We start from the raw sequence: 15052 nt of genomic DNA, 5'->3' as shown, positions 1-15052 counted from the left end.
AGAAAACAAAAACACTAATGCAAAAAGATACACGCACCTCTACATTTATCACAACATTATTTACAATAGCCAAGATATGGAAGCTATTTAAGTGTCCATCAATGCATGAATGGATAAAGAAAAATGGTGTATACACACACATGCATACACAATGGGATATTCTGCGGCTGTAGAAAAGGTTGAGATTCTGTCATTTGAGACAACATAGATATACCTAGAGGGCATTTTTCTAAGTGAAATCAGTCAGACTGAGAAAGACAAATGCCATATGATTGCACTCATAAATGGAATCTAAAAAAAAAAGACAAATATATAAACAAACAAAAAGCAAAATCAGACCTATAAATACGGAGAACAAACTGATGGTTCCCAGGGGTGGATGGTGAATGGTTGGGCAAAATGGGTGAAGGGGAAAGAAAGATACAGGTTTCCAGTTATGGAATGAATAAGTTACAGGAATAAAAGGCACAGCATAAGGAATATAGTCAATTATATTGTTAGAATGACGTATGGGGACTACACTTATTGACCTAGCATAATGTATAAACTTGTCAAAGCACAAAGTTGTACATCTGAAACTAGTGTAACATTCTGTGAGCTATACTCAAAAATATTCAACATAAAATGAAAATAAATGAATACATATGTATAACACTTACATTTTACACACATACTATAAACTCACATATTTAGTGGGGTCAGGGTGGAGTAAAGTTTTATCCATAAACTTAAAGAACAAAACCAGAAAAAGAAAAGATTATGGTACTCAGATTTCGTGAGTCTACCATTTCAAAATATCACAATATCAAGAAGTTACCAGAAAAAAAAAAAATCAAAAGTAAATTGTCATGCCAAATTTTAAAATGTAGTGATAATATGTTGGTGGCTAGGAATTAATATCATTAATATAATTCTTATAAATAAAGGAAATAAACAGAGGAATTCATCAACAGAAATATAGACACAAAAATATAAAATAAATCATAATGTGCAGATATGTAAAATTTTCAGCATATGAGTAATAAAAATAATATTGAAACAAATATAAACAGTTACTTGTGCCTATCCACTTTACTAATTTTTAAATATTATGATCAGTCTTGTGAAACATCACTCTTACTATGTAGGAAGAAGAAAATAGTATATTATAAAGAGTCATTATTTTTTTGTACTCTATTATCTAATAATTTCTAGAATTAATGTTTAATGTAAGATCTTAGAGCTAAAAATATAATGTCAAACTTTTTTCTTTGAAACAATATTTACATTAATAAAATGTTATAATTTAGAATTCTGTCACATCCATAAATTGTTATATACTCCCAAGATGATATCTTGAGGAGGTTTGGTAAAATAAAAAAGTATTCCCCAAGTAATTAACTTGGTGAAATATTTTGTATATTTTGACAATAAATACAATTATTTATTTGATTGCAAATTCCTATTACTTAACTCTTATATTTGCTTGTAGGAATGCAGTCATAAAAAATGTTGTAATCCTAATGATTGTACTCTGATTGGATATGCAGAGTGTGGCAATGGACCATGCTGTGATAGAAAAACTTGTCTGGTAAGCTTTCAAAATACTAAATGATTACTTTCCATAATTTTTTGTGTTCTTATGTGTTCATTTTTATAGAGTTTTTTAAACTGCTTTTTTACACAGCTTTCAAATATGTCACTTTATATACCTGACTCACACATAGTTGATTTCCCCAAGTTCTGAGGATGTCCAACCTCCTTAGCTTTGCCTTTCATTGCATTGTTTTTAATCTACTTTGGCCCCACCCGTTGTTATTCAATATTAATTCCAGATTATTTGGACACTATGAATTCCTCTTGGTCATACCTGAATTTAGCTCTTCATGATCAGGAAACTTATGACAAAATTACAAATAAACCACCCAACACAAAGTTGACATACAATGTTTGAATAAACAAACAATAATAATAATAATCTCATTTTGAGAACAGCAGAAAAAGAGTCCATGTAGAATAGTCAACAACATGTAGCATGTCTAATACTGAAGTTTAACTTTGCAAGGACTCCTGGTCCCAGAAGTCGATTGAATCCTTGACTTCCCTCAGGACGTTTTCCATTAAATTTTCCTTTATAGCCACACTGGAAGGGAGACTGAGTAAGATTTGTCTTTTGGGGAATCACTTCATTGTATTATCTTGCCTTTTCTGTGTCATTTTCAGGAGTCAATGACAATTATAGAAGCTGATTAATTAGAGATCTTGATTGCCAGATTTCAGATTTGCCAGGTTCTCTGTCAATGAAATCTCTTCTAACATCATTCTACTTTGTTCTCTGTGTGTTCTTTTTCACTCTATGTGCTAGTAACTAAAGCCAGTGGTACTTGTCTTCAAGGAGCATGAACATAGAGGCAACCCTAGAGTTTCTGCCACTTAGCTATAAACCTTGTTGCTCTTCCCTTCACCAGAGCTCTCATCTTGGCCTTTGTCTCCAAATCAGCAGGATTGAGCAATAAGGCTTTTCTACACAGTCCCTTGCCCCTTCCCTTACACACAGGGATAATTCCTACATTTGCTGGAGCCTTTAAAAAATTAAGGTGAAAATCATGTACCATGACATTTGCCATTTTCAGGTGAACAATTTAGTGGCATTCAGTACATTCACAATGTTGTGCAACTGCCACCTCTATCTAGTTCCAAAACATGTTCCTCACTCAAACAGGAGACTCCCAGCCCTTTAGCCCTTGTTCTCCTTTCTCCCTTCCCCTCAGTCCCTTGCAACCACCAACTTGTGTTCCGTCTGGAGTAAACTGTTCTGGATATTTCATGTAAGTAGAAGCATAGAATATGTGACCTTTTGTGTCTGACTTTCTTCACTTAACATAGTGTTGAAGGTTCATCCACCTTGTAGCATATGTATCAGTGCTCCTTTAAATGGCTGAAAATACTCCATTGAACGAATATACCACGATTTGTTAATCTAGTCATCCATTGATGGACATTTGTTTTTTTTTTCCAATCCATTTCACTGCGGCTTTTAAGTAAATTCATAATTTGACTTTAGTTAAAAATGTAATAATAATGGAAATGACAGAAATACATTGCTCTTGTTTAAGTGTTTACATTTTTGGTTAAAAAATTTGTTAAAAAATTTGTTAAAAAAATACTGATTTTTTTTTGTCTCACAGATAGCTGAAAGAGGACGTTTATGTAGGAAAATGACAGATCCATGTGATTTTCCAGAATTTTGCAATGGATCATCTGTATTTTGTGTACCTGATGTGAAATCTGCTGATTTAGAACCATGCAATAATAAGACTGCCTATTGCTTTAATGGAATATGCCAAGATCCGGATATACAGTGTGAAAAATTATTTGGAAAATGTAATAGTTGTATCTTTTTTTTCTGGGGTTCATTTTCAAACTGTATTTTTCTAAAGTCAGTAATCTATCCAATAGCCACCATAAAAGGTACTGTTCGTGTAAATTCAAATTTGAAAATGAAATTGTGAATCGATGTGACTTTGAACTATGTAAAGAGGCAAAATAGACCTAATAAGTACAGGACAAAAAGGAAAAAAAAAGAAGGTATTAATGAAATTTCAGGTGATTGGTGCAAAGAAGAATAGAATATTAGAATTGTAGATAAGAGAGCCAATGACTGCTTTCTTAAATCATTTCTGCCTATGATATAATTTTCCTATTCTCAAGTGGGTAGTTTTTAGTGTTTCTCCTTTTATAGCCAGTAGATGACACTAAAAATTTATACTAGATGACACTCACTGGGCATTGCTATAGTCTAGATGTCCCTATATTATTCTTTTTAAGATGAGTAATTGTAACTTTATATTTTCAGTTGCTAAAGTTTCTACTTATCTATGTTCACAAGAAGTGAATTTTCAAGGAGATAATTTTGGAAACTGTGGAAAAACGGGTTGTAAGTTTGGGTGTGTATTTAGATAACTATACTTTTTCAAATGCATGTGTGTGTGTGTGCAAAAATAAGTTCATACAAATGAGAGATGGACCTAGGATATACAGATGAACTTATTTGTTATACTTCATAAGATGATGTATGTTCTGAATAACTTTGATGTTATGACCTGAGTAACATTTTGAATTATTTTCATATTTTGAACTGTTATTTACTTAAGATATTGTGTCTCTAAGTGACATATGAGCTTTTTTTCTGCCTTCTATTGACAGAAGTATCCTTTGTGGAAAGATAGTTTGTCACTGGACACATTCAGAAATAGTAAAAATAACAAATTATGATGTTCAATATACTTACCTTGGAGGCCATATCTGTTTGTCAGCGTTTTTAAGAAATGAAACAGCTTCAGGTGTGGATATTACCCAAATGAACAATGGCACTATGTGTGGAGTAAATAAGGTAAATAAAAATTTTACTTGATTCCATATATGTGTGTATATGAGTGTCTGTGTATGTGTTTGTGCATGAGACAGAGAGAGAGAGAAAACAGAGAGAGAGGATGAGGTCCAAGATGGCAGTCTGGAAAAACCCTGAACTCACTTCCTCCCTAGATATACTGAATCTACACTGAGATATAGAACTGTTCTACCTGGAGAGAGAGAGAGAGAGAGAAAGAGAGAGAAAGAGTGGGGCACCTGGGTGGATCAGATGGTTGAGCATCTGCCTTTGGCTCGGGTCATGGTCCCGGGGTCCTGGGATCAAGCCCCATGTCAGGCTCCTGGCTCAGTGGGAAGCCTGCTTCTCCCTCTGCCTCTCTCCCTGCTCATGCCCTCTCTCTCTCTCTGTATCTCTGTGTCTCAAGTGAATAAAATCTTAAAAAAAAAAGAGAGAGAGAAAGAGAGAGAGAGAAAGGGACCTAAAGATTTTTCATTTATAATTAATGTTACAAATTTTGGTTACTATATCATGATCTTAAGAGTCAAACATCAGAATTTCTATTAGTCAGAGGAACGCTTCCTCCACAATCATTGTATTATTAAAAAATTTTTTATTGTTATGTTATGTTAATCACCATACAGTACATCATTAGTTTTTGATGTAGTGTTCCATCATTCATTATTTGCATATAACACCCAGTGCTCCATGCAGAACGTGCCCTCTTTAATACCCATCACCAGGATAACCCATCCTCTTACCACCCTCCCCTCTAGAACCCTCAGTTTTTGTTCAGAGTCCATCATCTCTCATGGTTCGTTTCTCCCTCCGATTTCCCCCCCTTCATTCTTCCCCTCCTGCTATCTTCTTCTTCTTCTTCTTTTTTTATTTTTAACATATATTGTATTATTTGTTTCAGAGGTACAGATCTGTGATTCAACAGTCATTCACAATTCACAGCACTCACCACAGCATATACCCTCCCCAATGTCTATCACCCAGCCTACCCAACTCTCCCGCCCCCCACCACTCCAGCAACCCTAAGTTTATTTCCTGAGATTAAGAATTACTCATATCAGTGAGGTCATATGATACATGTTTTTCTCTGATTGACTTATTTCGCTCAGCATAACACTCTCCAGTTGCATCAACGTCGTTGCAAAAGGCAAGATTTCATTCCTTTTGATGGCTGCATAATATTCCATTTTATATATATATATATATATATATATATATATATATATATATATATATATATATACACCACATCTTCTTTATCCATTCATCTGCCAATGGACATCTGGGCTCTTTCCACAGTTTGGCTATTGTGGACATTGCTGCTATAAACATTGGGGTGCATGTACCCCTTCGGATCCATACATTTGTACCTTTGGGGTAAACACCCAGTAGTGCAATTGCTGGATTTTATGGTAGCTCTATTTTCAACTTTTTTAGGAACCTCCATACTGTTTTGCAGAGTGGCTGCACCAGCTTGCATTCCCACCAACAATGTAGGAGGGTTCCCCTTTCTCCGCATCCTCACCAATATCTGTCATTTCCTGACTTGTTAATTTTAGCCATTCTGACCGGTGTGAGGTGGTATCTCACTGAGGTTTTGATTTCGATTTCCCTGATGCTGAGCGATGTTGAGCACTTTTTCATGTGTCTGTTGGCCATTTGGATGTCTTCTTTGGAAAAATGTCTGTTCATGTCTTTTGCCCGATTCTTGATTGGATCATTTGTTCTTTGGGTGTTGAGTTTGATATGTTCTTTATAGATTTTGATACTAGCCCTTTATCTGATATGTCATTTGCAAATATTTTCTCCCATTCTGTCGGTTGTCTTTTGGTTTTGTTGACTGTTCCTTTTGCTGTGCAAAAGCCTTTTATCTTGATGAAATCCCAATAGTTCATTTTTGCCCTTGCTTCCCTTGCCTTTGGTGATGTTTCTAGGAAGAAGTTGCTGCGGCTGAGGTCGAAGAGGTTGCTACCTGTGTTCTCCTTTAGGAGTTGATGGACTCCTGTCTCACATTGAGGTCTTTCAACCATTTTGAGTCTATTTTTGTGTGTGGTGTAAGGAAATGGTCCAGTTTCATTCTTCTGCATGTTGCTGTCCAATTTTCCTAACACCATTTGTTGAAGAGATTGTCTTTTTTTCCATTGGACATTCTTTCCTGCTTTGTCCAAGACTAGTTGATCATAGAATTGAGGGTCCATTTTCGGGCCCTCTATTCTGTTCCATTGATCTATGCGTCTGTTTTTGTGCCAGTTACCATACTGTCTTGATGATGACAACTTTGTAATAGAGCTTGAAGTCCGGAATTGTGATGCCACCAGCTTTGCTTTTCTTTTTCAACATTTCTCTGGCTATTTGGGGTCTTTTCTGGTTCCATATAAATATTAGGATTATTTGTTCCATTTCTTTGAAAACAGTGGATGGTATTTTGATGGGGATTGCATTGAATGTGTAGATTGCTCTAGGTAGCATTGACATCTTCACAATGTTTGTTCTTCCAATCCATGAGCATGGAACGTTTTTCCATTTCTTTGTGTCTTCCTCAATTTCTTTCATGAGTATTTTATAGTTTTCTGAGTACAGATCCTTTGCCTCTTTGATTAGATTTAATCATAGGTATCTTATGGTTTTGGGTGCAGTTGTAAATGGGATCGACTCCTTAATTTCTCTTCTGTCTTGTTGTTGGTATATAGGAATGCCACTGATTTCTGTGCATTGATTTTATAGCCTGCTACTTGACTGAATTCCTGCATGAGTTCTAGCAGTTTTGGGGTGGCGTCTTTTGTGTTTTCCACATAAAGTATCATATCATCTGCAAACAATGAGAGTTTGACTTCTTCTTTGCTGATTCAGATACCTTTTATTTCTTTTTGTTGCCTGATTGCTTTGGCTCGGACTTCTAACACTATGTTGAATAGCAGTGGTGATAGTGGACATCCCTGCCATGTTCCTGACCTCAGGGGGAAAGCTCTCAGTTTTTCCCCATGAGAACGATATTCGCTGTGGGGTTTTCATAGATGGCTTTTATGATATTGAGGTATGTACCCTCTATCCCTATACTCTGAAGAGTTTTGATCAAGAAAGGATGCTGTACTTTGTCAAATGCTTTTTCTGCATCTATTGACAGGATCATATGGTTCTTGTTTTCTTTGATTAATGTATTGTATCACATTGACTGATTTGCAGATGTTGAACTAACCTTGCAGCCCAGGGATAAATTCCATTTGGTCGTGGTGAATAATCCTTTTAATGTACTGTTGGATCCTATTGGCTAGTATTTTGGTGAGAATTTTGCATCCATGTTCAACGAGGATATTGGTCTGTAATTCTCCTTTTTGATGGGGTCTTTGTCTGGTTTTGAGATCAAGGTAATGGTGGCCTCATAAAACGAGTTTGGAAGTTTTCTTTCCGTTTCTATTTTTTGGAACAGTTTCAGAAGAATAGATATTAGTTCTTCTTTAAATGTTTGGTAGATTTCCCCTGGGAAGCCATCTGGCCCTGGGCTTTGGTTTGTTGGGAGATTTTTGATGACTGCTTCAATTTCCTTAGTGGTTATAGGTCTGTTCAGGTTTTCTATTTCTGCCTGGTTCAGTTTTGGTGGTTGATACATCTCTAGGAATGCATCCATTTCTTCCAGATTATCTAATTTGCTGGCATATAGTTGCTCATAATATGTTCTTACAATTGTTTGTATTCCTTTGGTGTTGGTTGTGATCTCTCCTCTTTCATTCATGATTTTATTAATTTGGGTCCTTTCTCTTTTCTTTTTGATAAGTCTGGTCGGGGTTTATCAATCTTGTTAATTCTTTCAAAGAATCAGCTCCTAATTTCGTTAATCTATTCTACTGTTCTTCTGGTTTCTATCACTGATTTCTGCTCTGATCTTTACTATTTCTTTTTTACTGCTGCGTTTGGGCTTTATTTGCTGTTCTTTCTCTAGCTCCTTTATGTGTAGGATTAGGTTGTGTATTTGAGACCTTTCTTGTTTCTTGAGAAAGGCTTGTATTGCTATATACTTTCCTCTTAGGACTGCCTTTGCTGCATCCCAAAGATTTGGAACAGTTGTGTTTTCATTTTCATTGGTTTCTATGAATTTTTTTAATTCTTCTTTAATTTCCTGATTGACCCATTCATTCTTTAGTAGGATGCTCTTTATCCTCCATGTATTTGAGTTCTTTCCGACTTTCCTCTTGTGACTGAGTTCTAGTTTCAAAGCATTGTGGTCTGAAAATATGCAGGGAATAATCCCAATCTTTTGGTACCCGTTGAGACCTGATTTGTGACCTAGGATGTGATCTATTCTGGAGAATGTTCCATGGGCACTAGAGAAGGTGTATTCTGTTGCTTTGGGATGGAATGTTCTGAATATGTCTGTGAAGTCCATTTGGTCCAGTGTTTCATTTAAAGTCTTTATTTCCTTGTTGATCTTTTGCTTAGATGACCTATTTCAGTGAGGGGGGGTGTTAATGTTCCTCACTATTATTGTATTGTCGTGGATGTGTTTCTTTGCTTTTGTTATTAATTGCCTTATATAATTGGTTGCTCCCATGTTAGGGGCATAGATATTTACAATTGTTAGATCTTCTTGTTGGATAGACCTTTAGTAGGATATAGTGTCCTTCCTCATCTCTTATTACAGTCTTTGGTTTAAAATCTGTCTGATATAAGGATTGCCACCCCAGCTTTCTTTTGGTGTCCATTAGCATGGTAAATGGTTTTCCACCCCCTCACTTTCAATCTGGGGGTGTCTTTGGGTCTAAAATGAGTGTCTTGCAGACAGCATATTGATGGGTCTTGTTTTTTTTATCCAATCTGATACCCTGTGTCTTTTGATTGGGGCATTTAGCCCACTGAGTTTCAGGGTAACTATTGAAAGATATGAATTTGTGCCATTGTATTATTGCTTGTAAAGTGACTGTTACCGTGTACTGTCTGTGTTCCTTTCTGGTCTATGTTACTTTTAGGCTCTCTCTTTGCTTAGAGGACCACTTTCAAGATTTCTTGTAGGGCTAGTTTCATCTTTGCAAATTCCTTTCGTTTTTGTTTTTCCTGGAAGATTTTTATCTCTCCTATTTTCAAAGACAGCCTAGCTGGAGACAGTATTTTTGGCTGCATATTTTACTCATTTAGTGCTCTGAATATATCATGCCATTCCTTTCTGGCCTGTGTGGATAGGTCTGTTGCCAATCTAGTGTTTCTACCATTGTCGGTTACAGGTCTTTTGTCCGAGATGCTTTCAGGATTTTCTCTTTGTCTCTAAGACTCATATGTTTTACCATTAGATGTCAGGGTGTTGACCTATTTTTATTGATTTTGAGGGGTGTTCTCTGTGCCTCCTGGATTTTGATGCCTGTTTCCTTCCCCAAATTAGGGAAGTTTTCTGCTATTATTTGCTCCAATATACCTTCTGCCCCTCTCTCTCTTTCTTCTTCTTCTGGGATCCCAATTATTCTAATATTTCATCCTATGGTATCACTTATCTTTCGAATTCTGCCCTCGTGATCCAGTAGTTGTTTATCTCTCTTTTTAGCAGCTTCTTTATTTTCCATCATTTGGTCTTCTATATCACTAATTCTTTCTTCTGCCTCATTTATCCTAGCAGAGCCTCCATTTTGATTGCACCTCATTAATAGCCTTTTTGATTTCGACTTGGTTAGATTTTAGTTCTTTTATTTCTCCAGAAAGGGTTTGTCTAATAATTTCCATGCTTTTTTCAAGCCCAGCTAGTATCTTTAAAATCATCATTCTGAACTCTAATTCTGACATCTTACTAATGTCCATATTGATTAGGTCCCTGGCGCTACTGCCTCTTGTTCTTTTTGTTGAGGTGATTTTTTTCCATCGTCATTTTGTCCAGAGGAGAATAGATGAATGAGAGAATAAAATGCTAACAGGGTAACAACATCCCCAGAAAATATACACTAAATAAATCAGAAAAGACCTGAAACCGTGGGAAAACAAAGGGAAAGGAAGAAAAAGGAAAAAAAAAGAAAAAGATAAAGATAAAAACAAAAAAAGAAAAACAAAACAAAGAAAATAGAATATGATCATATATGATCAGGCTGGTGCATAGTTCAGTGCCACATACTAGATTTTGGGAGTATTTTGGTCTGTTAGAAGAAAGTGCCTCCCAAAATTTTAAAGAAAGAAAAACTTACATATTTACAGAAATAAGGGTTATTATGATGAAGGGATGGAATATGAATGTAAAGATGAAAATTATAAAAGATTTTTAAAAGGAATTGATAAGTTCGTTGAAAAAAGAAAGAAGAGGATTAAAAAAAAAAGGGAGAGAATGTGATCAGGCAGGAGACTAGAAGAAAGCCATAGACTAGAGATTTAGGGTATATTTTGATCTGTTAGAAGAAACTGCATCCCAAAATTTTAAAGAGAGAACTACATATATATATATATATATATATATATATATATATCTCAAAAATAAGGGTAACTACTATGACTCTAAAAATGAAAAATATAAAAGATTTTTTAAAAAAAGGGATTGATAAGATGTTGGTTGGAAAAGGGAAAAAGAAAAATAAAAAAAAAGACAGTTAAAAGAAATACTAACTTTGAAAGACAAAAGAATCATGGGGTAAAAGCCATGAATTCTATGTGCAGTACTTCCCTAGTGCTGGAGTTCTGTCATTCTCGTTGATAGGTAAACTTGGTCTAGGCTGGTTGTTCTTGCTGATCTTCTGGGGGAGGAGCCTGTTACAGTGGTTCCCAAATGTCTTTGCTGGAGGCGGAATTGCCCAGCCCTTGCTGGGTCCGGGCTAAGTAATGTGCTCGGGTTTGCTCTCGGGAGCTTTTGCTCCCTGCAAGCTTTCCGTCCAGCTTTGGAGGATGAGAGTGAAAATGGTGGCCTCCCAATCTCTGTCCTGGAGAAGCCGAGAACTCAGGGGCCCAACTCTTCAGTGTGCCCCCAGGGAAAAGCTGCCAAACACTCCTGTCTCCCCAGTCTCTGGCTGCATTCCTCCTTCACCCAGCTTATGACTGAGCATTTCTCTCTGGCACCCAACCCCGTTTGGAATCTCCAAACCCAGCAGATCCCTGTGGTGTGCTCCTGCACCACTCCTCCTAGGGGAGGAAGGGGAGTCTCTCCAGATCTGCCACTTGTTGGGTCCCTGCTGGAGGAGCACTGGCCCAGCTGTGCCACGGATCACAGTTTATGGCAACCCTGAGCTGAGAGCCCACTCATTGGCTCCTCTCTGCAGCTGGCTTCCTGCTCTGATACCTGGGAGCTCTGCCACACTCAGGCACCCCTGCTCTTCCTGTGACCCGAGGGTCCTGAGACCACACTGTCCCAGAGAGGGTTCCACCCCCCACTTAGCCACTGGAGTGACGTCCCTCAGCAGAGCAGACTTCTAAAAGTGCCGATTTTGTGGTCCACGGCTCTATCACTTGACAGAGTGGCTGATGGAGGCCCTCTTCCCTGCCATCTATCTTCCCGAATATTGCCTCAGATTCATTTCTCCACATGTCCTACCTTCCAGAAAGTGGTTGCTTTTTTGTTCAGAGTGTTGTTGCTATTCTCTTCTTCGATCTCCTGTTGAGTTCCTAGGTGTTCAGAATGGTTTGATCCCTATCTAGCTGAATTCCTGGGACCAGACGAAACCCAGGTCTCCTACTCCTCTGCCATCTTGCTCCTCCCCCCACAATGTAATTTTAAAGAAGAAAGTGGAAACTGGAAATTCATACTACTAAATATCAAGACTTATTGTAAAGTTAAAGCAATTAAACCATTGCAGTATTGGTATCAGGATAGATAAACTGTCCTCTAGGCTAAAATAGAAAATATTATTTCAGAGGAATTGCAGACCAAAATGTTTTAATAAAAAGCTCAAAGAAAATTTAATGCCAGGTACACTCAAAGATTTCTTTAATGCTACAAAATCAGTTACATATAAAGGAAAATAATGATACATGTATTATGTGATGATTAAATTGATTAGCTAGATATTTGAGGTTCCAGAAGGATGCACCAGACATACATTTCTACTATGTACAGTTAAAAAAACAATATTATATGTAAAGCAAACATAAGAAGATTTTAAAAGCTGAAGAGAGAAAGGCAGACTAGGCAGGAACTTAAGAACCCAAGGAACTACATAGCAATGAGTTCCCTTTTAGTTTTACTTCATATATCCCAAGCCTGGTGTCAGAAAAGCTAGCAATTCAAAAATGCTGAATGGAACAGACAAAAAGAAGTCCCATCAAGGAAAGCCTGACTTCTTTAGCGAAAGGAGCAATCTAGCAAACAGTAAACTTTTGAATAAAAACTGTTCTACTTCAACCAAACACAGAAAAAATTGTGGTCCTACCTTCTCTCTCACAGGGTGGTATGAGCAGAAGCCCAGCGGTGTCTGTCCTTCCTTATTCCTTGTAGTAATGAGGAGCCCTTCTCATCTCAGGTATTAGTGGACTTCCAACCTTACTCCAATAATGAGGCAATACCCCTTGTCTTCCCTCTAGAGCTCTAACAGGAACTGTTAAAACAGGTTTAAACAGGATTCAGAATCTCATAACATAAAACTCAAAATATCTAGCTTTCAATAAAAAATCACTCTTCATACCAAGAACCAGGAAAATCTCAACTTGAAATAGAACAAAACAAAACAAAACACTGACAGCAAGATAACACCAAGATGATACCAGTATACTTCAAAGAATGTAAGCAGCCATTATTAGCATATTTTAAGAGCAATTACAAGCATGCTTGAAACTACTAATGAAACAATAGAAAGTACATCTGAAACTAATGAGGTACTATATGTTGGCTAATAGCATTTAATATAAAAAAGAGAAAGATACAATAGAAAGTTCCAGCATACAGAGAGAAGACATAAAAAAGAACCAAAAGGAATTTTAGAAATAAAAAAATATAATGATATATAAAACTCAGTGATAGGCTCAGGAGCAGAATGGAGGGGACAGGGTAAAGAATCAGTAAAGCTGAAGAGAGAACCATAGAAAGTACCCAATCTGAATAACAGAAAGTTGACTGAAAAACAATGAATAGAGCCTTAGGGACCTGTGAGATTATAACAAAAGATATAATATCCATGTCAGTCTCATTCTAGAAGAATAGGAGAAATAATTTAAGGATGGAAAAGTATTTGAGGAAATAATACCTGGGAAGTTTTCAGATTTGCCAAAAAGCATAAGCCTAAAAATGCAAGAAGCTGTAAGAATATCATATAGGATGAAACCAGTAAAATTCACAGTAGGATACAGCATAATTAAATTAATGAAAATTAAGATAAAGAATCTTAAAAAAAGTAGTGAGAGTGGAACAACATCTTACCTACAGGGAAAATACAATTATAATGACAGCAATTGAAATAAAACCATATGAGGACTAAGCATATAAATGCCACAGTAGATTGCCATGCTGGTTTGTCTCACTATCCTGTATTACAGATCACCCATCTGTCCATCAGTGATTCTCTGCCTGGGAAAGTCTGATCATTAGCCTATGTCCAACTGGCCAATGTCCCCATGGAGGGATACCAAAGAAAGGAGGGAGAAAGGAAGGAAAGGGAAGGAAACAGAAGAGAAGAGAAGGGGAGGAAGGGGAAGAAAGGGAGGGAGCGAGGGAGGGAGAAAGGAAGGAAGGAAGGAAGGAAGTGAGGAAGTGAGGGAGGGAGGGAGATTGACTTTTCCTAGTTGGTTCAGTAGGAGCTTTAAGTTGGCATGACATTTTACTCCTACATTATTTTTAATTAAAAAAAAAAACCTGACAGCCTTTTCCATGTGACAAGGATTTGTCAAATGACAGTCTTCATTTGGGAATTAGTCATTTAGGTCATGGTGTTTCCAGTAGTTTAATTGGATAGCGACTCTCCTAGAGGACAGACCACTTAAAAAGCCTAAATTCTATAATCATCATTAATTCAATTGCTTTAGGAAACAAAATACCTTTAGAAATTTTCTCCCTTGGGATAAAAGTGTTGTGTTGACTGTATTTTGTAATTGAGAGAAAGGAGAGGTGAGTAGTGAATATGAGAGCTAACTACTTCTGTGGTTTTGTGGACATTTCCATGGATAATTCCACATTTTAACTCCCTCCTTGCCCAACCTGCACTTTTGGCTCTTCTTCCTTTGCTTTTTCTTATTACTCTAAGGCTGCAGATCCTCCAGAGCATTGTGAGGCTGATGCACCAGTCTCTCTCCTTTACCATTGTATTTGATGTGGTTACTTCCTCCCTTCATTTTATCCATCAGTGGCCTTCATTTTATTTTGAAATCCCAGGAAGTTCTTAAATTTTTCTAATTGCTTTGTTCCAATTCTTCTTTACTCACATTAATTAGGAAAAGGGGAGCAATTGTGAGTGCCATGTCTGTGAATTTGAATTGGAATTATTCTGTAGTTATTTAAAAAATTCATCAGATATACTTTATTTTCATTGTTACTCTACATTGTTCAGTTGATTTCAGAGTGGTTGGAAAGGAAAGATGTCTTTACCTTACTCTCATTAACTGTGGGTCTTTTGTAAAAATTATCTTGATAAGAAGAGAAAGAGGGAGAGAGGGGAGACTTTATATCTTATTTATAACATGATTAAAAATATGTCTCTGTTATTAATCATAATAAAATTTTAAATAAAACACATGTATTTAATACTGTAATACACTGAGCAAAAAGTATACTGCATGGAGATAAGCATTATTCCAACAATGCAAGTT

The 15052-nt window shown here is 36.6% G+C and overlaps 1 protein-coding gene across 4 annotated transcripts in view; it reads left to right on the top strand.

Moving 5' to 3' along the window:
- LOC113925637 (A disintegrin and metallopeptidase domain 3-like) overlaps nucleotides 1-15052 on the top strand; it is a 129469-nt gene that overhangs the window by 78930 nt on the left and 35487 nt on the right. For 3 of the 4 annotated variants that reach the window (XM_027600135.2, XM_027600137.2, XM_035726390.1), the window contains exons 13-16: nucleotides 1472-1570; nucleotides 3168-3363; nucleotides 3836-3926; nucleotides 4186-4372. In XM_027600135.2, coding sequence (XP_027455936.1) covers nucleotides 1472-1570; nucleotides 3168-3363; nucleotides 3836-3926; nucleotides 4186-4372 — 573 coding nt within the window. The remainder of the gene's footprint in view (nucleotides 1-1471; nucleotides 1571-3167; nucleotides 3364-3835; nucleotides 3927-4185; nucleotides 4373-15052) is intronic. The other variant, XM_027600136.2, reaches the window with a different exon arrangement.

Source organism: Zalophus californianus, chromosome 2 (genome assembly GCF_009762305.2).
Source record: "Zalophus californianus isolate mZalCal1 chromosome 2, mZalCal1.pri.v2, whole genome shotgun sequence".
Lineage (NCBI taxonomy): Eukaryota > Metazoa > Chordata > Mammalia > Carnivora > Otariidae > Zalophus > Zalophus californianus.
The sequence above is the reverse complement of the archived record's forward strand: the minus strand, read 5'-3'. Positions and strand labels throughout refer to the sequence as shown.